Source organism: Misgurnus anguillicaudatus, chromosome 16, assembly GCF_027580225.2.
Source record: "Misgurnus anguillicaudatus chromosome 16, ASM2758022v2, whole genome shotgun sequence".
NCBI lineage: Eukaryota > Metazoa > Chordata > Actinopteri > Cypriniformes > Cobitidae > Misgurnus > Misgurnus anguillicaudatus.
This window is the reverse complement of record NC_073352.2, coordinates 18,089,978-18,112,996: the sequence shown is the minus strand read 5'-3', so window position 1 is coordinate 18,112,996 and position 23,019 is coordinate 18,089,978. Positions and strand designations below refer to the sequence as shown.

Here is a 23,019-nt window from a genome sequence, read left to right as displayed (position 1 = left end):
TGCATACCACAATTTATCAAAATATCTTCTTTTGTGTTGAACAAAATAATAACATCTCATTCAGGTTTAGGCTTAGTAAATGATGAGAGTATTTTCATTTTTTGGGTGAACTACCCCTTTAAATGGTTCTTGTGGTATTACCACTCTGTAGGGTTCAGAGGAAATGAGGTTGGTGTGAGACTATTTTGGTACATCTTCTTCAAAAGCAGTTAAATGGGCTGTGACCGTGACCTATACAGAACAAACAGCTTGTTACTACCAGCCAAAATAATGTACACCAACATTATCTTTTTGCACATTTTGTAATCAATGGGAAAAGTGACTGATGTAACCTTTTACTGAAGATGGAAGAGGAAGGACCAGACTGAGAAGACCTTAACAGATGGTCTTAGGTTAAATGGCTTGTTTTCCGTGTCCAGATGGCACGCCCATGTGTACCATTATCTTAAATAAGGTTAATCAGTCTATGATTACATAAAACACAAGTTTTAGGATATTTGGCATACTGAAAGAGTGAGAATAATAAAAAATGAATCACGGAAAGTGGTCAAGTCGGTCACCATTTGACCAGATAAAACCATGTTGGACCAGTAAACAGCTAGCTACTTATAGCTTAAAGGGATAGTTCACACAAAATGAAAATTCTGTCATTTTCTCATTCTCATGTTGTTCTAACCCTATATGAGTTTCTTTTTCTGATGAACATAAAAGAAAATATTTTAACAAATGATGAGCACACAGCTCATTGTAACGATTGACTTCCATATTAGGAAAAACAAATACAATGGAATTTAAAGCATAACTAAACCACTGGTCAGAGCCTGACCCCACCCACTGGCAATATTTGAAAAATGCAAGAAAAGTGGGCAGATCCTAACGGAGATAGAGGGGATGACCTAAGCTCGTACCAAGTGTGTGGTGAGATCGTAACAAGGGCGTGGTGAGCTTGAACCTGCTTACATCACGAGGCATTTTTTGGACCCAACATCCAATAGGAAAATTCAACTGCAGTAGCCACCGTTCAACCACTTTATTGTGAATACAATAAATGATGTATGATTATGGGGGTGAGCTTAGTAATTTAGGAGCTCAGATGCAAAAGCCCCTAAACGCCACCTCCGTCAAAAAAGTGAGATAATGATATAAAACGAATGCTCTCGGACGTTCACCAAATACTTTCGCTTCAAATCCGCTTAATCCTGGCCTTAGGCCTTTCAGAAATACCAGTTTGTTGACAGAGTCTGATAAAAAAAGCTCATTTTCAAGAAAACATGTCAGTCGCACTTAGTGGATTTTGCATCTGAGCTCTTCAGTTGTTATGTGGCTTTTATTGTGTTTTGGTTTAGGTGCATTTTAAGAAGGGTGGTCTAAATAACAACACGACTTTTCTATTACCACACATACTTTTAGCTTCACATCTGAGAATTTCACAACCAAATTACTTTTCAGCTAAGCACTAAACATCTTGCTTTCATTTCCTGTATGCTCACACAGTCACTCAGTTACCATATGACTAATTTAAATGATTCATTTGGAAACCAAAGATTAACTAAATAAATGATCAAAATAAGTTTTTAGCAAATGTTTAGTAGCGTAAATAACACACTGCGGACCATTAAACATTACATTATTGATCTTTAAACATGGAGGAATACAAGAAATGTTAAGGGGTTGTTTAAATAAAGAGGTTTCTCTTGAAATGGATGCTGGTTGCCAGTTTATGTGCTTGGGTCAAACTCATAATCCTCTTTCCTAGTTTCTTTTGTTATCTCCTGATGGGTTTAAACACTTACTTTGTTATTGTGTAACATGCAAAAGAAAATGCTAAAATTCTCTCAATATTTTTCTTACAATACACTATTTCCTTTCACAAGCTTTTTTAAATAGCCACAAGTTTCTACTTAAGTCTAGTCAAATATTTTGGAGAGAAAAAAATCTTTAGCTGTTTTGTTTCTCATTATACTGTGCAATAAAAGGATAATGCGTTTTGTCTCACTACTGGTTTTATAGCTCACTCAGTCTGAATGAACAGGAATAGAGTCAAAAATAAATGTGACTAAAATAAACCTTAAGCTCTCGGTGCGTTAGCATAGGGGTCAGTATGTGGTTTTGATCACGATCAACCTAAATAGTGTCTAATAGTTTTCTACTTATGTTCAGTGTTGATGCTTTCCCTTACGAAAGGAAAATATATTTACCAATATATTACTTGAAATATATTGTAATATATTATTTTCCTTTCAATTTTCCAATATATTATATATTGGTAATTCATGGAATAATATTTTGATGGTACATTTATTCTATATATATGTAACATATTGCAGTATATTGCCAAATATACACATTATTGCCGTTTTCAATATATAGCACATTAATATATAATTTGTGTTTATATATCTAAAAATATATGAAATATTATATTTATAAATATCCGCAATATTGTGTTTATAAATATCCGCAATATTGTATTCCGATTTATATGCAAAAATTTATTAACAATATATGTACAGATATAGTGTCACATGTATGTTTAATATATGGTAAAATATATATTTCCAATATATGTAAAATTATATGGAAATATACATAATATATGTGTTCGATATTGTGGAATACATTTTAAATATATGTAAAATTAGATGGAAAATATGTGAAATTTATGTGCATATATGGGAACATGTATTAACAATACAGATATAGTGTCATGTGTATGTTTACTATATGGTAGAATATATTTCAAATATATGTAAAATTAGATGGAAATATATACATGAAATATACGAAATATACGTAGATATGTGTTCAATATATTGTGGAATATGTTGCCTAATATGTTACATGATATTTTCCAATATACTGCAATATTTGTTTTCCACAACTATATAAAATGCAGAAATTAACCTATTTTCAATGCATTTCTCGAATTACATCAATATTTACAGTGTGTACCACCTCAGGAAGAACATTGTTAGAAATATGTTTATGAACCAACCCCGCCATGATTACAAAATTGGAAATTATTCCCATTCTCTATTATTTTTTATCCTTATCAGATATTCACAATGGGGGCACTATTGGCACACTAAGGTGAATGCTGGCCTCTGTGAAAGTTCCTGCATTTTCAATAACTTGCACCTTTATTTGACCTTGTCTTGTATTGTCAACAAGTATTGAACAGACAACACAGGAGCAGGAGCCTCTAAAAGCCGTCTGACTTCTTTCAACCAGCTGTACTTGATAGTGGAAAAACAATGACTTTTTATAGGCCACACACAATAAACAAAGATTTGGGGGTGGAGTGAAGAGCTGTATTTGTGTGCAGTATAGGCTTTTTGCTGAGTAGCATCTGGAAACAGACACAGGGCGGTAGGAGGAGAGGAACTGCGTGTGGACAAAACAAGAAACGCCGAGAAAGTGGGATGATCACATCCATATGGTGGAGCTTGTGCTTTTAACTTCCTGAACAGAGAGAGAGGGAGACACAGATGAGAGAGAGAGCTGGGAAACCAACAAAGGTAAAACAACTGGAAGCTTCGCAGACATATCCTGATAATCTAAGGATCTGAAAGAAACAACAAGGAAGGCACTGTAGAGGCAACTTCAAAACACATGAGCATTGTTGAGTCACAATGTGTGTGTGATCGTGTATGGAATGTGCTGTGTTTTTATGAAGATCACAACTGGGAGGGATTAAAGGAAAGAGGGGAAATACAGAGACGGATCTAAGAAAGTGCTCAGGTTCATGCAGAAGTGATGGTGTGAGGTCACCAAGAAGATTTCTCTTAGGTTTGTATGTTCATCATTTCTTCTTTCTCTCTATATCATCTGGAGCTGTGAAGCACTTCCTACTATTTGGTAAGGGGACGCGCAGTTCATATTTACATCTGCTTGAGGACTCTCATAGGATATGAACGTGCCATGAAGTTTTTTTAGTCAGAATCATCTCTGTTTATTGGATCTAGGGTTTGTTTTTACACTAGGGCTTGTTGGTGGACTCTTGGCTGAAGTAGCTGTTCCTTTGTGGAGTTTGCAGACATCAGCTGAACTTCTCTGAGGGGTGTTGCCTTTCCCTTATAAGGCGAAAGCAACCGAGTGGAAGTATTTTGAATTTGTGGTGGTGCTGCTCCATCGCCTTCTCGCGTCTGCTCAGTCTGGAACTGGCACTTTTTGCATTCTTGGTTCCTCTTACTGGAAATGTCAGCACATAGGATGTTCATTGGTCAAAAATATGGGTGCAAATAGCACCTCTGTCCTGGTGAATCACAGCCCTTTGGTATCAGCTGTCTTGGCCAGAAGAAGGTGTCAGTGGCTAACCCGACATAAGCATCATGAGGAGACCTGCATTTGAAACAAAGTTTTTCAACACAGGTGAGCGTATTAGATGTTGTTGGGTGCTTTAACGCATCTGGATCTGACTTCGCTGGTTTAGCCTCAAAGAAGATTGGATGGAATCTGATAGCATCACACTTAGGAGAGGGCATGTCATTGTGGACCTCCAATCTGGGTCAACAACATGACATCATATTTGAGTGTGTCCCTCCTGACACATCATCTACTATAACTTTGAACAACCAACCAGACACAGAGTTTTGAAGGTAAACTTCAGGGCAATCTTCTAGGATACTCATTCTGTGCCCTGACTTCACCATGACATCCACATCGTGGTATCATCGAGACATCAGCCGGGTGCAAGCCGAAGAGCTGCTGGCTCGTGCTGGGAAAGATGGCAGCTTCTTGGTGAGGGACAGCGAATCGGTGCCTGGAGCCTACGCCTTGTGTCTCTTGTAAGCATCACACTTTTATAAATGTAAAATTTGTGCATACATACACTGTAAAAAAATAATGTCAAAACTTAAAATAGTAAGTTGAATTGACTTGCAAAACCAAGTTGTTTTAACTTCATGCTGCATTTGTTTACTGAAATAAATGTACTTTACTAACAGTCCATCTTGCTACAGAAACATTACCAATGCTTACTGTATTTGTTGCTGAGACATTTATAAAAGTCTTTTTTGTAAAATTTCAAAAGTTTATCACATACCACCTGGATCAAGCACTGATCTATGGTATTATATCTAATTTGTCTGCCTTACCCATTAGGTTTCAGCAGACCTACAGTAATGAGCATAGTGTCATACTAGAAAGTGCTAACTTTGTTTAGATGTCTGTGTATGAACTCCAGCAAAGGAGTCCCAGTCTACACCAGCCCTATTGGGCCTCACTTGGTAAGCTTTATTCAGGCTTTAATTTGTCTTTTTTCCCGTCTCTGGCCCCTGTGGAGGGAATGAGCTCCAGTGACCGCACTGCATTCGCTCCACTGCGGCCCACAGCCAGATACATTCCTGATGTCTGAACCCTCCAGCTTTCTACTTTATATGATTCCCTCTCATTCATACTGTTTGTTGTTCTGCGCCTGGTACCGCTCTTCATCTTTCTTTCTTTCTTTCTTTCTTTCTTTCTTTCCTGGAACCACAACCTTCTAAATTTATCTTATTGATAAAATGTGAAAGTCTGTGTGGGCAAATGTAAACCACACAAAGAGCACAATCGAACCTAATCTACATAATCTAAATAATATGACACGTCACATTATGTCCCGCAAAGCCACACGTTTACCTATTTATTGGCTCTGATGTACCTGTTTATGTGGCCATAGTATTTCCAGCTAAATCTAACCTTTAGTTTACTTGAACAGAGGATGACCATGTTTATTTTATGATGTTTTTTATGTTTTGTATTATGTTTTAACAGTCTATCTGTCCTGCTTAGGTTTCAGAGACATGTTCACACATACAGAATCCTGCCTGATGCAGATGGCCTACTGGCTGTTCAGGTGAGATGACAAATTCATTTAGAGACTGGATTTCTCAAACGTCACATTAAACGAGTGCCTTTCAGTGTCTTTTTAAATTATTCGTCGTTTGGATGGTGTTTTTGAAGAAAGAAATGGAGGCAATGCCCTGGATATCATGTTCAACTGCTACATTAGTTCTGATGTCATTTTATGTATAGGCATTTACAGTACTGTGCAAAAGTCTTAGGTCACCATGCTACCATTAGATTGTTGTTTTTGCAATTGTATAGTGATCAAATTATTTCTCAGTCTCTTTATTACAATACAACAAGTATAAGCTGAAGTGTCAAGTATTTAGGATAAACACCTCTTCCACTTAAGCAATAGCAGGCAACTGCAGGATCTCTTAAACCTAAATTAAATTTAGAAAGTCCTAATTTCTAATTCTAATCGAATGACTTCAGGACTTCAATCTCCTCAAAAAGCTCAAGATGTGTTTCGTGCCAAGAGAGGTCACACTAAATACTGACTGATGCCCGAAGAAGACATTTAGTTCTGAAAATTGTTTTGTTTTTAATTTTGTGTACATATTTCCTGTATTTTCTGTTTGTATCTTAAAAAGAGTTTAAAAAAATAAATATGGATTGACATTAAAACTTTGCTAAAACAACAAAGCTGGCGATGGTGGCCTGAGACTTTTGCACAATACTGTACATATATGTTTTATAGAAATCATATTCAATTTAACATGTAAACAACATGAAATTCATCACAAGTTTCAATTCATTAAAAAAGTGTTGGGCATGTGCTGCCATCTTCAACACTGGTTCTCTACCGGTGTGCTGTAGGTTTGCTTTGACAAGCTTGTGAACAGCAAAATGCAACAATAAAATGCAACCGATCCAACACAATTTCATGGCAATTCGTACACTGCTAGAAAAAGAGTCAAGATATGTACGCGAGCTGTCACTGATGTAATAATACCCCCTTAAAACATTCTAATATGTACCATTAGGTGCCGGGTCGGTCGCCGTGATTTCACCAAGTAAGATGTAATCCTGGATCAACACTCCCTGTTGATCCTGGATCAACGTTTTAATCAAAGATACCCCAACCAACCCTTAATTCAAAACCCTAACCATTTTTAAACCCTCAAATGAGTGTGAAATTATAGTTTGAGGAGTTTTTCTTAAAAGCCCCAATCCTAAACCTAAATCTAACATACACACTAATCCTGCAATCTGATTGGTTAATGAAAATGTTGATCCAGGACAAACAATGACGTTGATCCAGGATCACATCTTACTTGGTGAAATCACGTTCACCTTAGGGGTCGATTTGGTACCAATATGTTAAGATACTTTAAGGACATGTACCTCTCAGGTACAAATATAAACTTTTAGGGGTGTAACAGCTGGGGTACATATTAAAAAAAATGTTGACAGTGTACGTTGCAAAGTGGCTAATTCGTATGAATTTGTACGATCGATTTCGTACGTTTATGAGATCACTAATCGTATAATTATAAATAAAAATAAAAAAGTATTGTCGACTCTTAAAAGAGAAGCAATCTATCAAATAGTACATAAACATAAACTTCTATAAACTGCCACATAGCCAACTTGCGCAGATGTCCGCTTGGACAAATTGTGGGCAAGCCCTCATTCTCGAAAACCACACACGTTTCTGTTAAAAGAAATGACTAACAGTAGCCTACATAGGTACAACGTTTCACATGCAATGGGGGAAACATGGTTTGTGGTGACCACTTGTTTTCTGCAGTCAGTCGCATGAGACTCATGTGAAGCACCTTATGTAACATAAGTCATCAATTTCAATTGTTATTTTTAGGACTTTTAACTAATAAACACGTATAAACTGTGTTTTAGTCATTACTTGATATTTAATGTTAATTGTTGTGGGTCCTAAAGCTTTTGCACTTCTCCAGTACAGCACTGTTGTGCTGCTGTCTGAAGCATGCAGCTGCGTGGTTTCAGCATGACCTCAGTGGCACTCGATGTCAGTGATGTTTCATACAGATTCCTCCTGCACCCACACTACTCATCCAGTGGGAAATGGATGGAAGGGGTCTTTCTGTATGGGTGGAGATTAAATATTTGAGACATAAATGTCTCTGTGTCAAAGGTATTGGGCGTAGTCTATATACTGTATGGTTACTTTTAAAAGCTGAAATCTTTTTAAAAGTCTTGATGAGGGGTCTTTTATTTCTAAAGTAGATTTAGTTCCTGTTCCTTATCTTAAACTCACACAGACTTTTTTTATTAAGTTACTTCTATTGTAAGACAGATGTTTTCTCAGTACTTTCCCCTTTCTAGCGTCTCATTTCACATAATTGATTTTCAATAGCTGCACTCTTGAAGTGGAAAACATGCAGTTATTTGAAGATTTTTGGCAATTTTGCCAAACTGGTTTCAGCGAGGCTGCTTTGAAACTACATTCTATAAAAAGCCACTCACAGTGTGGGTTGTTTTATTTGCCGTGATGCCTGATAGTTTAAGTGTGCATGTGTATGTGTGCCCTTGTTTGCATAGTGAGTAACTGGCTGTGGTGACTGTTTGCGGTATGTAGAATTTGGCAGATGTTAGTACAAAAGCATATTTTAATTGTATCTTTGGTCCATATAAAGTGGAAAATCTGAAAAACTTTGGGAGTTACCCTATCTAGACTAAATGCTTGCCATGTTTTGTTCCTACCTTAGTCCCAAATAATTTTTAGTGCAGAGGTATTCATTCTTATGCCACATGTTCCAATGTCTGTCCATTTTCCTAGCTTGATTTTTCCTTTGCCAATCTTTAACACCATCACTTTACTAACTGTAGATATGTATCTTTTAATCCTTTTATTTGAAATATTTATGCTGTTTTACAGGCCCCACAGGGCGTCCAGGTGAACTGTTTTCGTACTCTTGGTGACTTAGTTGCTGGGTATCAACACCCTCACAAAGGTCTGGTGTCCTCTTTGCTTTACCCTGTTATGCGGGAGACAGAGCCCAACGACGAGAGCTCAGGTAAGATCGGATGATAAAAACCCAGGGACCTTTGGCCCACAGCTTGGGAAACAACTTTCAAATATATATTTATTTTATCCAAAGCAACTTATTGTATTGTGCATTTAATGTAAACATGTTTTCAGTATGTGTGTTCCCTCTGGGATCAAACCCATAACCTTACGTTGGTAATGCAATGCAAATCAATTTAAGCTACAGGAACATATTGATATGTTCAAGATGTCATCCTGTTTTAGATGGTGATGATGAAAAGTCGGGTTTAACGCTTGCTACTCCTCCACCACCGGCAATGTCCCCTGCTACGGGCCAACCTCCAGCCTCCAATTCAGCAGTCCCTCATTTACTGCTCCAGAGGCTTCAGGAGCTCAGCTTAACTAGGTATATATATTCACAAATGAGCTATGGATTTAAAAGAAATACTAGATGACTAATAACACTTAATTTCATACTAACCTACCAATTGTTTTAGATCTTAGTTTTTCTATGAATAATATGAAACTAAACTTGATGTATGTCTCTTTATACAGCTTCATCATTGTGATCATATTTTACTTTACAGTGTAGGTTGTGAGATCATTCCTTTACTGGACGAGTATCTGCATGGTAATGCGTGCATGGATCTGGAGAATGTTAAGAGGGGAGCGTCAGGACTGCAGCACTTTCAGTCTATCCTCAGCTGCATGTGTGACAACTTGCACAGGTGATCTGTAGCATCTCGCCTTATTTCTACACTGCTGTCAATTTTTTTTTGAAAAACAGTAATTAAATTAATTGAAATTTCACACAGTGAGATCGACCAGACACTGTCCAGTTTGGAGACTTTGGCTAAAGTATTTGATCATCCCAGCAGCCACCTCACCTTCTCCATAAAGCAGGTAACTAGCCTAGAGGAACATTTTATTATGTGATGGTCACTCTTTCATAGCTCAGGAGATTTAATGGATTCTCTCAGGTGTGTTTCATTTCAACATCAGCTATAGTCTCAGATGTTTCTTTTAAAATTGCTCGGGAGAAATAAAGGTAGAAACAAATTAGACAATTGCTCAAGTGCATTAAAAGTATGGAGCTGAAAAATTAATGTACAAGAAGGTACAAAAGTTGTTACTGGGGTGGTATCTTTTCAAAAAGCACACTTTTGTACCTAAAAGGTGCATACTGGTCTGGTACCTCAAAGGTACACATTGCTACTGTACCTTATAGGAAAACATCACTGTTTTTCAATATTTTATTATGTTCTTACCTCAACTTAGACAAATTAATACATGCCTATCTTTTTTCAATGCGTGCAGTTAATCTTTGTACAGCGTGATGTGAATGTGTTAGCATTTAGCCTAGCCCCACTCATTCCTTAGGATCCAAACAGGGATGAATTTAGAAGCCACCAAACACTTCCATGTTTTCCCTATTTAAAGACTGTTACATGAGTAGTTACACAAGTATGGTAGCACAAAATAAAACATGCCGATTTTTTAAAGCGGATAAAAAACGAGAACTATATTGTATGGCGGAAGAGCACTTAGTTTGCCACACTTCGAGCTCGGGCGCAGTAATATTGAAGGAAGTTTGAGCGAGAGGGGGAGTATTCAGGAGTGATGATGTAACGGCACGCCGAGGTCAAAGTGCTCTTTCCAGATTGGAAATGTGCGCTAGTTGGATAAGTCTGCCGGGTCCAGATTACTCTTTTTGAGTATGGGAGTAAAAGCAGCAGTCTTAAGCGACACAGGTACAGTGGAAGAGATAAATTACATATTAATGAATAATAAGGCAAAGTGAAAAGGGAAAAATGAAAGAAACAGTGCCGTAAGTGACGTGCCGTGGTGAGGACGGCGTGTGTCATTGCAACAAGAATTTATGGTTCAGCTCTTTGACAAAGCAGATTTAAATGCAGATTAACATTCACCACGTGAAATGTCTGCAAACTGAACTGAAGCAAAGATCAGGGAGCTCCTCACTATCTGCACTGAAGCTGAGATCATTCACCAGCATAACAGAACCGTGCATAATGCGCTCTTTTATGAACTTATCATAAACAAAAATGCACCAGAGTGGTTTCTTTTGTCCCTACAAAATACAGGACTTTACGTGCATCTTTATGGCACGTGTGTGAAACAGAGTGATCTCACGGAAAGTCATGTTATAGTTACGAAAAGTTTGATTAATTTATTTGTGTCAAAGGCACGGAATTCAGCTTTTTTCGTGTCACTTTTCTGAGACTAGTTTTTCGTGTCCGTGGCACGACTGTCTTTTTCGTGTCCTTTTATGAATTGTTTCCCATTGTTTTTTCCTATTTTCTTACCATTTTCGCTTGGGGTTGGGGGTTAGAATCACATTCTGTTACATTTTTAGACATCCAAACCCCAACTCTAACTGTGCTTTCACACCAGACGCGGAATAGGCGGCAAGCGTGAGTGATTTACATTAAGTCAATTTTTGCCGCCTCTACTGCATCTGGTGTGAATGCACAGTAACGCCAACTCCAGACGATAATAGTTTTAAAAACGGAAGAAAAACATGTAGAAACCAATACATAAAGGTACATCCTAACCCAAACCCCAAATCTACCCCAACACCAAGCGACAATGATTTAAAAATAGAAATAAAAGAGAGAACGAAAAACTATTTATAGAAATTCGTGCGAGTGCCACGAAAAAGACATTTGTGCACAAGGCACGGAGAAATCTAGATTTCGTGCCGTGGACGCGGGTAAATGTATCTAGTTTTTTGTGACTATAACACGACTTGCCACGTAAATGGATGCACAGATTCCAGAAAATCATTGGCAGTGTGAATGAACCAAAATCAGATGATCCTGGACAAATCCCAGACACATTTTCCATAATTTCTTCTTTAAACTGTAGGAGCTCTTTAGATTTACAACCACCCTGAAAACCCTAGCAACTCCCTAAAACACTCAAACAACTGCATACAGTAAATATCCTGGTAACCACCCATGAGATTCACTGTGGAAGTGTCTTTGCATGGACAAGCAACACCCACATTACACTGCTTTATTACTGTATAAAGTCCTGTGATCTCATAAAACTTGTCTTTTAGAATACAGGAAAGAGTCCTGAAGAAAACATGGATAATCTACTTCACAAGCTCACCACCCTTTGTAACCTGTTGTCATCCCTGGAGAAGAGGGTAGAGACATCACCCCACATGTGCACAGAACACATATTTTGAAAACACAAGGAACACACATGACACTCCGAACACTTATTTTGAATTAGCGCCCCTTGAATGAGCAGGCACGAGCCGCCACTGGGTAATATACACATTTACACAGAAATATACCAACAGTCGTTTAGAAACACCCACCAAACATTCAAATATATATCCGCATGCATAAACCAAATACGCTTGTAGCACTTCCAACACAAATGCATTATAGTCATGTCACATTATGCATTCTATAAAGGATTTGTATGTTTACGATAATGTGCATCTTTTGTAGGTTCTCAAAGCTTTGAAAGAGGCTGTAACAAATCACAACTTATCTTTGCAACCAGCCACTCCTCCAGAGGCCGTCACAGTTACAAAAAAACAAGATAGACCGAATCCGGTGCACAGCTTTCAGGTAGCACATTCATGCCCATTCTCCTCCCATTAACTATGATAGCATTTTTATTTGTTTGTGTTTATGCATTTGCTTATCAAGGTGAAGGTGGTCAGGTATGGCAGGCAAACAGTGTCAGTAGACATTGATGCAGGAGTACTGCTGTTTGACAAGAAATCTGTCTCATCTGGAGTGGAGACTGTCAGTTATGACAGGAGTAAGTTACTTTACCTTATATACCCACTGTTGGGAACGCTATACTTTACAAACTACACACCACTATACTAAATACTCTATAATAATGTATACTCTGCTTCATATTAGTTGTGCAGCTGGTAAAGTTTCAAAAAGGTCCTGCCAAGCTCAAGATGGTTGTGGACAGTCATCAAAACCCTCCAAGGGAACTGGTGTTTGAGAGCATAAAGGTGAGGAGAAAGATAAGCATTTGCTTACCTAACAAACTGATGTAATCTTGAGGATGTGTTGATGTATTGTGCTCTACAGAAACGAGAAGCCTTCTGTCGCCTGCTGCAGCTTATGAAGTCGACTCACTCCAAACAGTCTGAGCTTGACATCATCTCTGTGTTTGTTGGCACCTGGAACATGGGTATAATATACGGTTATCATTATGCTAATTTTAAGGGCATTATTTTGGAAGAAATTTAATAACAGTTGCAGCACATGTTTGCATTTTGGCGCAGGGCACACCCCTCCACCTGGTTCACTGCAATCCTGGTTTACTTGCTGTGGTCTGGGTATCACCCAAGATGAGTCCATTGCCTCTCTGCCTCATGATATCTATGCCGTGGGCACTCAAGACAACCCGCAGGGTGAGAGAGAGTGGACTGAGCATATCAGAGCCTCACTCCGGAGTGCAACCAACATTGACTTCAAACAGGTCTGATAAGAAATCCAAAACCCTCATAGCCATGAACACATTATCCTTAAAGGGATAGTTCGGCCAAAATTATAGTTTTAAGTGAATTGAAAGGTACAGATTGTATTTAATGTGATTGTACTGTAGGTGGCAGTGCAGTCCCTTTGGAATCTGAAACTGGCTGTGTTTGTGAAGCCGGAGCGTGAAAGCCACATCAGTCAAGTAAACACAGCTATTGTAAAAACTGGCCTGGGAAACGCACTTGGTAGAAATCACTCTCTTTCTTTCTTTTCCTCTCTCTCTCTTAATATTTAATTTTTTTTATATTGTTTATTTAATATTATAAAATAATAATATTAAATAAATTATTTTTGGGGTGTTACAGGAAATAAAGGAGCAGTAGGAATTTCATTTTTCTTTAATGGCACCTCTATGGGCTTTGTGAACTGCCATCTGACTTCTGGTAGTGATAAAGCAGTCAGGTATTACATCAATAACACCTTTTGGTCCTGCGATAGCATTTACTAAATGCGAAACATCTGGGTCTTCATGTTTTATAGTACTGTATGTTGTATGTGTCTTTTTCTGTATTGTTACTCTTTTATGTCACATAGGCGGAACCATAACTTTCAGGACATCCTCAAGCTCTTATCTCTTGGAGACAAACAGCTCAGCACATTTGACATTAGTTTTCGTTTTAATCATCTCTTTTGGTGTGGAGACCTCAACTACCGCCTGGACCTGGACGTGCTGGTCAGAGAGCTATTATCTCTGCTTTCTTTTTGTCTAAATATTAATGACTATTTTACTTATTACATCAAAATAACATTAAAACATTCCTACAAGGGAACGCAACTTTGTTAAACGAAACCACTGATTTACCTTAAAGGAACAAGCCCATATTTTGGGAATTTAGCTTATTCACCGTATCCCCCAGAGTTAGATAAGTCCATACATACCTTTCTCATCTCCGTGCGCGCTGCAACTCCGTCCGACGCAGCCCCCGCTAGCTTAGCTTAGCACAAAGACTGAAAGTGAATGGCTCCAGCTAGCAAACTGCTCCCCATATGTGACAAAATAACGCAAACATTTTCCTATTTACGTGTTGTGATTTGTAAGACGAAGCACTGCTACTTGGGCGGAGCGACCTGCTTGCAGCACCCGAGAAGCCCCTGGTGAGGAGCAGAGAGTTGGGTCAGAGTTGTGCAAATCACTCCGCCCAAGTAGCAGTGCTTCGTCTTCTGAGAATATATATACTGTTAAAAGATCGCTGTGTCTCATATCACCTTGTTATTTGTACATGGTGGGACTATACAAATCACAACACATAAATAGGAAAATGTTCGTGTTATTTTGTCACTTATTGGGAGCAGTTTGCTAGCTGGAGCCATTCACTTCCAAACTTTGTGCTAAGCTACGCTAGCGGGGGCTGCGTCAGACAGAGTTACAGCATGCATGCACAGAGATGAGAAATGTATGTATGGACTTATCTAACTCTGGGGGATACGGTAAATAAGCTAAATTCCCAAAATCTGGGCGTGTTCCTTTAAGAGTTTATTAAGGTTTTTGTGTTCACCAGTGATTTCCAAGGTCTGACTTAGGTCTTGTTTTTGCTGGACATATTGAAACATGTTTCAAAACGAGAATTCGAGGAGCTGATGTGTGCAGACCAATTGACCAGAGAGAGACATAAACGAAAAGCCTTTTTTAACTTTAGTAAGAACCTTCTTCTTTTCAGTCACAAACGTAAAATAAAAAAAATACAGTTCTTCAATTATTTTTTGTTTGTTTTCTCTTTTAAGAGGAACAGAAAATTTTGTTTCCCCCAACCTATCGGTATGAACGTGGTTCTAGAGACCTCTATCTATGGCAGAAAAAATCAAGCGGGGTAAGAGTTTCCATTTTATTTATACTTTATGTATTTATTCACAATAATGATGGCCTATTAATCAATATTAGGTTTAGCATAGAAAACATACTTTGCATACTTTTTTAGATTTAAATATATCTCATCAAAAACTACTTTAAATAAATTATTTATGTAACTGCACACACATTTACATAAATCATTCTTTGCTTAGGTGCAAGTCAATGGTCCTTCATGGTGTGACAGAGTTTTATGGAAGTCCTACCCAGAGTCTCACATAATCTGTACTTCTTATGGTAGGTTCAACTATACTTTTATTCCCAGGCACATCTTAATTAAATTTGAGACAAATTATTTCAAAGTAATTTGTTTCGTTACTTCCTGTTATTGATTTAGAAAAGGGTCAAATTGCATGTTTATAAAAGATGATCAACAAATATTATATTATATATTATATATGTGCATACTAAAAAACGCTGGGTTATTTTCAACCCAGCATTGGGTCAAAAAGGGACAAACCCAACCTATTGATTTGTAGTATTTAGGGTAACGCATTACAAGTAACGTGCATTACAGAATGTACAGATTAATATTTAAGTTACTTTTTAAAACAAAGTAATGCAAGTTACTTTTTTAGTTTAATTAATTAGATTTAAAAAAATACTGAATTGAACTAAACATAGTCACATTATGCACGCTATGCGTACATGCCTGTGGGGGAACAGTTTGAGTCAGAAACTGAGATGGAAGGCCAGAGCTTGCCTTGACATGAAAAATGTGATGAAAAATTTATTTCTGAATGCAGAACGTCTCAGTCATAAAAAACACCTGCAAGGCATGAAAGAGATCAAGCTTCAGCCAAGAAAAAGTAACGCAAAAGTAACTTAAAAGTAACATAAGCATTACTTTCCATTAAAAGTAACTAAGTAACGCAATTACTTACTTTTTTGGGGGAGTAATTTAATATTGTAATGCATTACTTTTAAAAGTAACTTTCCCCAACACTGTTGATTTGTGCTGGGTTGTTTTAACTCAAAATGTTGGGTTGTTTTAACTCAAAATGTTGGGTCAAATATAAACATTATCTAGGTTCATTAAACCCAACGGCTGGTTTTGTCCCTTTTTGACCCAGGCATAACAGTGCAAGCTTCTAATAATAAATATATAGAAACTCTTTTGTTGATTTGCACTTTAGCTTTAGGGGAGTAACTATGACCTGGAATTGCTATTTTTGTAGCACTTTGGAATGAAATGTGTTTAGCTGTAGTATGGTATAAAGGTTTTTTTGGGGGCACTGTTTTCTCTCCTACCCTTGTCTGTGGTTTACAGAGTCATATCCTGTCGCTCTCATTGCTTTAAAAGGTACCCTGACTATAAACACATGTATGGCATAATTGAGGGTAACATAAATGATGAACAATACAGAAAGCTTACAAAATGAAAATTGATCGAAATAAAAGCGTTCTGATCGGTAAGATGATGTGAGTAGGGAGTAAAACATTTTCACATTAAAAACTGTAATAGATACCATAGTATTTACTGCAGTAAACTGTAGTAATATTGCACGACAACCATTACACCCCATCAACCTAGAATGCACTAAAAATAATAGTGGCCTCCACAGCTTAAAATGAGTATTACGTGTTGGGATTTTTGAAATAGGCTAGTAAAAAATAATAATAAATGGTTTCTATCAATGGATTTTAGTGGTAGATATAAAGTATTAAAGCATACACGTCTTTATAGTCAGGGTGCCCTTTAAGAACAAGTGATTGGATGAACTTGCACTCTAAAAATGCTGGATTGTTTTTAACCCATGGTTGGCTTAAATATGTACAAACCGTTGGGTTATAAATAAATCTATGCTGGATTATTTCAACCCAGATGCTGGGTTGTTTCAACCAGGAAATGGTTTTTTATTAAGCTACAGTTGGGTTTGTCCATATTTGACCCAACCATACATAGGTTGAAACAACTCAGCATTTTTAGAGTGTAATATCCTTATCATGAAATAGTATGTAAAATGAGTATGTAATAATTATGCTTAATTGTAGGGATCTATTTTGACAGCAGACAATGGAATGGTAACTTAATTTAAGAAATAATTTTGTTTATTTATCAAAATGGTGCTCACCAGTATTTAAGAAATGGTTGCTATGTCTGTACTGTACTGATACATTTACACTAAACACAGCTTTGGATACTTTTTTAAAGCATGTACCACAAATATAAAACTAGCGTCTGAAATAGATGGGGATTGGAAACAGAACCATCTTTTCAATGTTACCTTATTTCTCTCTTCTGACTTATTTATCTTTGTCAGGTTGCACAGATGACATCTTCACCAGTGATCATTCACCTGTGTTTGCAACTTTTGAACTAGGATTGATATCACAGTTCCCCAGAACAGGTAGGCAGTTCTATTCACTTTGTGTCTCTCAGACACAATTTATGGAGTTATGTTAGGGTTGCTGACCTTGCATTTTATTACGGATCCTCCATGTCCTTTTGCCACACTTATTGAACCTTTTGTTTGATTTTAAGGCAATCTTACACTAACAGTGAGCTATCAAAGACCAATCATGCAATAAGCTTGTGACCTACTGTATCTCTAAGCCATAAATATAGAAAGGTCTTTGACTAGAGTTGTTTTCTGTTTTACTTGGTGTCATGACCATGTCACGGTCCTTTATCTTTATCTCTTTGGATGCAGATTCAGCCTCAGAGAGAGCCAGCATTGAGCTGGAGGCAGTTGAAGCCATAGTGAAAACTTCAAGCAAGGCCAAGTTTTTTATTGAGCTCCACTCACGCTGTCTCGAAGGTAGCTTTTATGCAGTAATCAATAAGGCAAGAAGCATGCATTGTCTTATTGCTTTTCAGATTTCATTTGACCTGAAAGTTTTTTTCTGTATAGAGCCTCGCCGTTCTTTAGAGAATGACTCGCAGCACTGTGAGGTGCCAGGGTTTCTTAAACTTGGCTGGTCTTCAAAACAGTTTCCCAAGGTTGTGACATTTGCTTCAGTATGATATATTTGACTTTAAAATCAAGTTTTTATTGTAGTTTATGTCTATGTGGTTTAATATGCTTTAAGACAAACCATCATCATTCAACGCACTTGCCGAGTATTTTCTCCATAAAATTGCAGTTTTTCATAGACAGTCTAAAAAAAACACATGGGTTTCCTACGCCAAAAAATCCAACTAATCACATCAAAAAAGTTAAACGAGTGGATCAGGCAGTCTGAGCCATAGATATGCATGCCGCATAGACTCTACGCTGAAACGATCGCAGCACTGCTGCTTCAGCTCTACTTCTGCGACCCAAGCACGAGCAGTTTAAATGCGTAACTTGTTAACATCAGCGCCGAATTAAATATGTGCTGCAAACATGTAACTCACATTTGAATTGTAAAACCATCAGCTACGTGTCTGAAACTGCCAAATGCAGCATTTACATACTGTATGTATTTATGGTCTGAGCTGGTGCAATTGAGTATATAGATCCGCATATACCAGTGGCGGCTCGTGACTGCTCACCCGAGGGGTGCAAATTCAAAATATGTGTTCAGAGTGTCCTGTGTGTTGCTCATGTTTTCAAATGTGTGTTTGTTGCGTCATGTGAACCATGTGGATCGCGTGTTTTGTCAAGGTGTGTGTTTGTTGCACGCGCGTCGAAACCGTTTATGATAAAAGAGGCGCTCACGTTCGTAAAATACACGCAAGACACACCCTTAACAGTAAACTCTGATTACGCATGAGATTATGCGAGTGTCTGGCAAACGCGAGCGTCTATTTATCTTAAACCCTTTGGACGCGTCTGCGGCAGGCACTTGTTTTGACAGGACACGTGATGCACATGGGATAACTCGACGCGCAGAACACTTATTTTGAAATTACGAACCACACAAATGACGGGCTACATACATGTTGTGACGAACTTAGCATCGAGTGCCCTCAAAAAAAGAAGTCATTGGCCGCCACTGGCATATACTATAGTTTAGAGCTTTATTTATCCCCTTGGGGCAATTAATTCAGGCTACCGTGGTGCTTCACACAATCACAACATACACATACAACTTTTAAAAATACACCAAATACATCAGACGGGAAAACATTAAATAGGATCTATTATTAAAAAACTAAATTACTAGAGTATAGAGTTACAGTCAAACTATTTTAAGGGATGAAGAAACTTTTACATATGCCGTTTTGTTGCTCAAAGATAAGTTTCAACGAATAATATTATTGACTACAGGGGGGCTATTATAATATCAGTTTTGTTGGTACAAAACAGAAACGGATTAAATTTGGATATCTATGTTGATAAATGTGTTTATGTTTCTCTGTTTCCTTCCTTTTTTAGCTTCAGCCAGTTTGCTCAGATTTAGACTATATTCGGGATCAGCACTTGCTCTTTTCTGTGAAGTCATGTGATGGCTTTGAATCATATGGTACATAGTCAAGCTTTTTATAACCTCAGCTTTGTAATAAATACAGTTCATGCACATGACGTTCTTTTAATTCTGGGGAATTAAGTACCCAGTTGAACTGCTCACGGTGTTTGAATCAGTGCAGTCACATTTATTGTTAGTTCTGCTGTTTTAGGTGAATGCTGTGTGGCACTTCGCTCAGTAGCAGGAAAATCCTCAGGACTATTTGAGACATGCTTGACTCACAGAGGGGAAGAGATGGGCTCAATCAGAGGACGAATGAGGGTCTTTGTACCACCAGAATGCCGAAAGATTCGGGAAAGGCTCTACGGTAGGGAGTCCACATGACTTCAGTTTGTCTTCTATCACTTCCTTAAATTTGCTTTAGAGACACTTTCCCTTAGATTTCTTCCAGTTTTGGTTCCTCTGTAGCTTTGACTGATTTTCTATCTACCACAGCTTCCTCTCTTTGCTTCTTGTCCAGATGCATACTAAGTCTTTATTGAAACATGATTCTTAACTCCTTAAATGCCTGAAATGATTTTTAAGCACATTTTTTGCGTATTACGAATGGCTCTGTGTTGAGAAGGAAGTGACGAAGGATCATTTGTTTTCTCCCTTCTGTGCATTCTCCACCCAGTGAGTCAAATATACATAATGACTTTATGATAGACTCATTTTCATTCACATCCTGTTTAATGTCCTTGTTTTTTGATGACCTTTCCATGCCTGCTACAGAACTCCATCAGTCTCACACACCCCAGCACCAAACAGTTACACCAATCCTGCTTACTTCATGTTTGAGGGGATGCCTGTGTTGCGGAGGATTGAAGAGATACAGTCGGCCAGCAACAAGTCCCAAGTAGTGTGTGCCAACGACACTGTGATACAGCTCCCTAGAGTGACAGGAGGCCAAAGCCATGGTAAAAGATCTGCTCGGAGGTCAGACTTTACGGAAATCGAAATTCCTGGCTCCTTACCACCCCACAAACCGCTCTGCGAGGGTCTAAGTGAACTGGCATTGCCTGTTTCCTCTTATCAGCTTTTCCCAGGACCAGATATCCCTAATATATCCCCAAACCAGAGACACGGCACATTTTTAAATCCATCTTCACAGTTACAGTCCCATAAAAACAACATGGCACAGGATTCGGTATTACCAGTCAAAAAAAACACAAACTCCTACATGAACCACTCCATTTTTTCCCAGGACATGCCACTGAAAGAGAAAGTCAGAAAGGATTATCACAGGCTGCACCAGGGCCAGCCCATGCCAATGCAAAATGGACCAGAGCCCTATGTGTCCACTAGGGTTCCCATCTATAAATCTGTTGCAGCCTGGGTGGTTGAACAGCCAGCTGCAGGTGACAACTCACTAACAGCCCTACAAATGGCTAAATCACTAAGTGAGGTAGATTTTCAGCCAGTAGACAGGCAGTACCAGTATAATCAAATGTCACCTCCAGTAAGGCGTCATGGGTTTGATTATGGTATAGATGGTGAAAGAAGCTATGGTTGGGGGAAAGAGGTGAGTTGGATAACTTTTAATCGTTGATTACGTTTAGTGTACTATGTTTTGAAAAAAATAAAAAGATATGTGTGGTGTTTTGTGTCAGCAGGTGTCAGTCTTGCATGGAGCCCCAGAAACAGTGTGGGAGCTGCTCAGCACATTGGGTCTTCAGCGATACACTTTAGATCTCAGCCGCAATGGCTGGGATGATCTCGATTACTTCAGGTGAGGCAGATGTGTTTGGAACAATTGTATTGCACATTCTCTCACTGTTATTCTCTTTAGTCACTGCCTCACTAGCTAAATTTAACAACCATAAAATAATAAAAATAATGATTGCACTCAAATATATATGTAATAAAAGATACTTCTATTGTAAAAGATACTTTTGTGCTTTTGTAATAGTGGAATAACAGAGGAGGAGCTTTGTGCAGCAGGTGTATCTAATCCATCTCACAGACGAAGAATCTTGGAAAACCTGCCCAAAATTTGGGACTGAAGACAGAGAACCATGTAAACTATCGAGTTATATTGTGACGTTTTTATAAATAACAATTTCAGTATTTGTCTATCTAATAAATGTTTTTTTTTAAACTTTCTTTTGTTGTCTCATTTGTAATACAGTTTGTTTTTAATTCGCTTTCGAACTATTATCGCAAGTATGTGGTGAAACCTCACAACTGTTAGTAAAAAACTCAAATCAGATTATCAAATCAGTTTTTTCAAACATGTAATCACATGTTCAATTAACTAAGTACAACGCACACAATTACACATTCACTTTTTCACCACACCTAATCATTGTGTCATCAAAGAAATGCAATGCAATGCTCACAATACATTAACCTATATTATTAACCTATAAACCCAATTTCTTTCAACATGGAGCAAAATAGACAGCATAGAATAGAAAGAGCTCGTGGACAAGGGATCCGTCAGAGGGGTGGGCATGGGCACCAACAGAGAGGTCAAAGAGCTGGGGTTGGGCACCAACAGAGAGGTCAGAGAGGTGGGCTGGGGGCCATCAAAGGGTTGGTCATCGGAGAGAGAGAGGCAGAACGGTTGTCTCCAATGAAGTCCGGGCCATCATCGTTGATCATGTGGTGAACCGAGGCCTACCAGATAAGTTGATCCACATCTAAGAAGATCAACAGTTAATTCTATAATCCGAAACTTTAGAGAAAAAAAGGTAAGTGTGAAGGATGTATTTTGTTGATGAAGTGGGCTTTAACCTGGCCAAAACTCATCACCGTTGGATGGAACATAATCACTGTCCAAGTGCCTGGACAACGTGGAGAAAAGATGTGCGCAGCTATCTCTGAAGATGGTGTTGTAGGGCGTAGGCCATTACTTGGTTCCCATAATGCTGCACATCTTATTGAGTTTCTCATTGAAATTGAGCCGGCCTTTCAAGGTGCAGGGGTCACCTATGTAATTGTGTGGGACAATGTCTGGTTCCACCACGCAGAGGTAGTTCAAGCATGGTTTCAAGCCCATCCCCGATACATGACCCTCTACCTGCCTCCATACTTTCCTCAACCCTATTGAGGAATATCTTTCAGCATGGAGATGGAGGTGGAAGGTCTACGATCGCCAACCCTCCTTCAGGCCATGGATGGTGCATGTGATGACATCAATGTAGACCAATGTCAAGCATGGATTCATCATCTATGGCCAAATGCTCAAGACAGGCTTGATCCAAATTAATGTAATGTGTGCACTAAATGTTATGTTTTTCCTACCCAGTCTCCTGAGGATCCGTATAAATAGCACAAAGTGTAAAACTCGTGCAATACATACGCCAAATTCCATTTTGGCATGCATATGATACACAAGTCCTTCCCATTCACTTAAACGGGGAATGTTTTTTTGTTGTTTTATTTATTGGTTTCTCAAATTTTTTCTGTTTTTTAAACCATTTTCGCTTGGGTTTTAAGGTTAGATTTTAGAT

The 23,019-nt window shown here is 38.2% G+C and overlaps 2 protein-coding genes across 11 annotated transcripts in view; one reads left to right on the top strand and one right to left on the bottom strand.

Annotated features, from left to right (window-relative positions):
* Nucleotides 1–23,019, bottom strand: part of arr3b (arrestin 3b, retinal (X-arrestin)) — a 34,811-nt gene that overhangs the window by 8,330 nt on the left and 3,462 nt on the right. For all 5 annotated transcript variants that reach the window (XM_073854240.1, XM_073854239.1, XM_055178803.2 and 2 more), the window contains exon 2: nucleotides 12,838–12,980. The gene's annotated coding sequence lies outside the window, so the exon portion shown is untranslated. The remainder of the gene's footprint in view (nucleotides 1–12,837; nucleotides 12,981–23,019) is intronic.
* On the top strand, nucleotides 3,370–21,667 carry inppl1b (inositol polyphosphate phosphatase-like 1b). Of its 6 annotated transcripts, none has more exons than XM_073854234.1 (28): nucleotides 3,370–3,789; nucleotides 3,984–4,787; nucleotides 5,773–5,836; nucleotides 8,687–8,825; nucleotides 9,062–9,203; nucleotides 9,385–9,525; nucleotides 9,613–9,700; nucleotides 11,880–11,969; nucleotides 12,283–12,405; nucleotides 12,487–12,601; nucleotides 12,709–12,809; nucleotides 12,889–12,991; nucleotides 13,086–13,282; nucleotides 13,409–13,526; nucleotides 13,647–13,743; nucleotides 13,876–14,015; nucleotides 14,879–14,977; nucleotides 15,064–15,149; nucleotides 15,343–15,424; nucleotides 17,452–17,538; nucleotides 17,842–17,949; nucleotides 18,043–18,131; nucleotides 19,492–19,579; nucleotides 19,734–19,889; nucleotides 20,128–20,197; nucleotides 20,297–21,086; nucleotides 21,175–21,293; nucleotides 21,474–21,667. In XM_073854234.1, exons 2-28 carry the CDS (start codon nucleotides 4,651–4,653, stop codon nucleotides 21,565–21,567), a joined length of 3,663 nt encoding a protein of 1,220 aa, XP_073710335.1. In that variant the 5' UTR covers nucleotides 3,370–3,789; nucleotides 3,984–4,650; the 3' UTR covers nucleotides 21,568–21,667. The 6 variants fall into 6 exon arrangements, with proteins under 6 accessions (XP_073710335.1, XP_073710337.1, XP_073710336.1 ...); XM_073854236.1 differs by having other exon boundaries at nucleotides 3,966–4,787; XM_073854235.1 differs by having other exon boundaries at nucleotides 3,370–3,858.

Bases quoted from the DNA above. Each gene is read 5' to 3' on its own strand.
- inppl1b (XM_073854234.1), top strand. From the start codon at position 4,651: ATGACATCCACATCGTGGTATCATCGAGACATCAGCCGGGTGCAAGCC. The intron at 12,602-12,708 runs GTAAGTTACTTT...GCTTCATATTAG, and splicing joins GACTGTCAGTTATGACAGGA to TTGTGCAGCTGGTAAAGTTT. The intron at 20,198-20,296 runs GTGAGTCAAATA...TGCCTGCTACAG, and splicing joins TTCTGTGCATTCTCCACCCA to AACTCCATCAGTCTCACACA.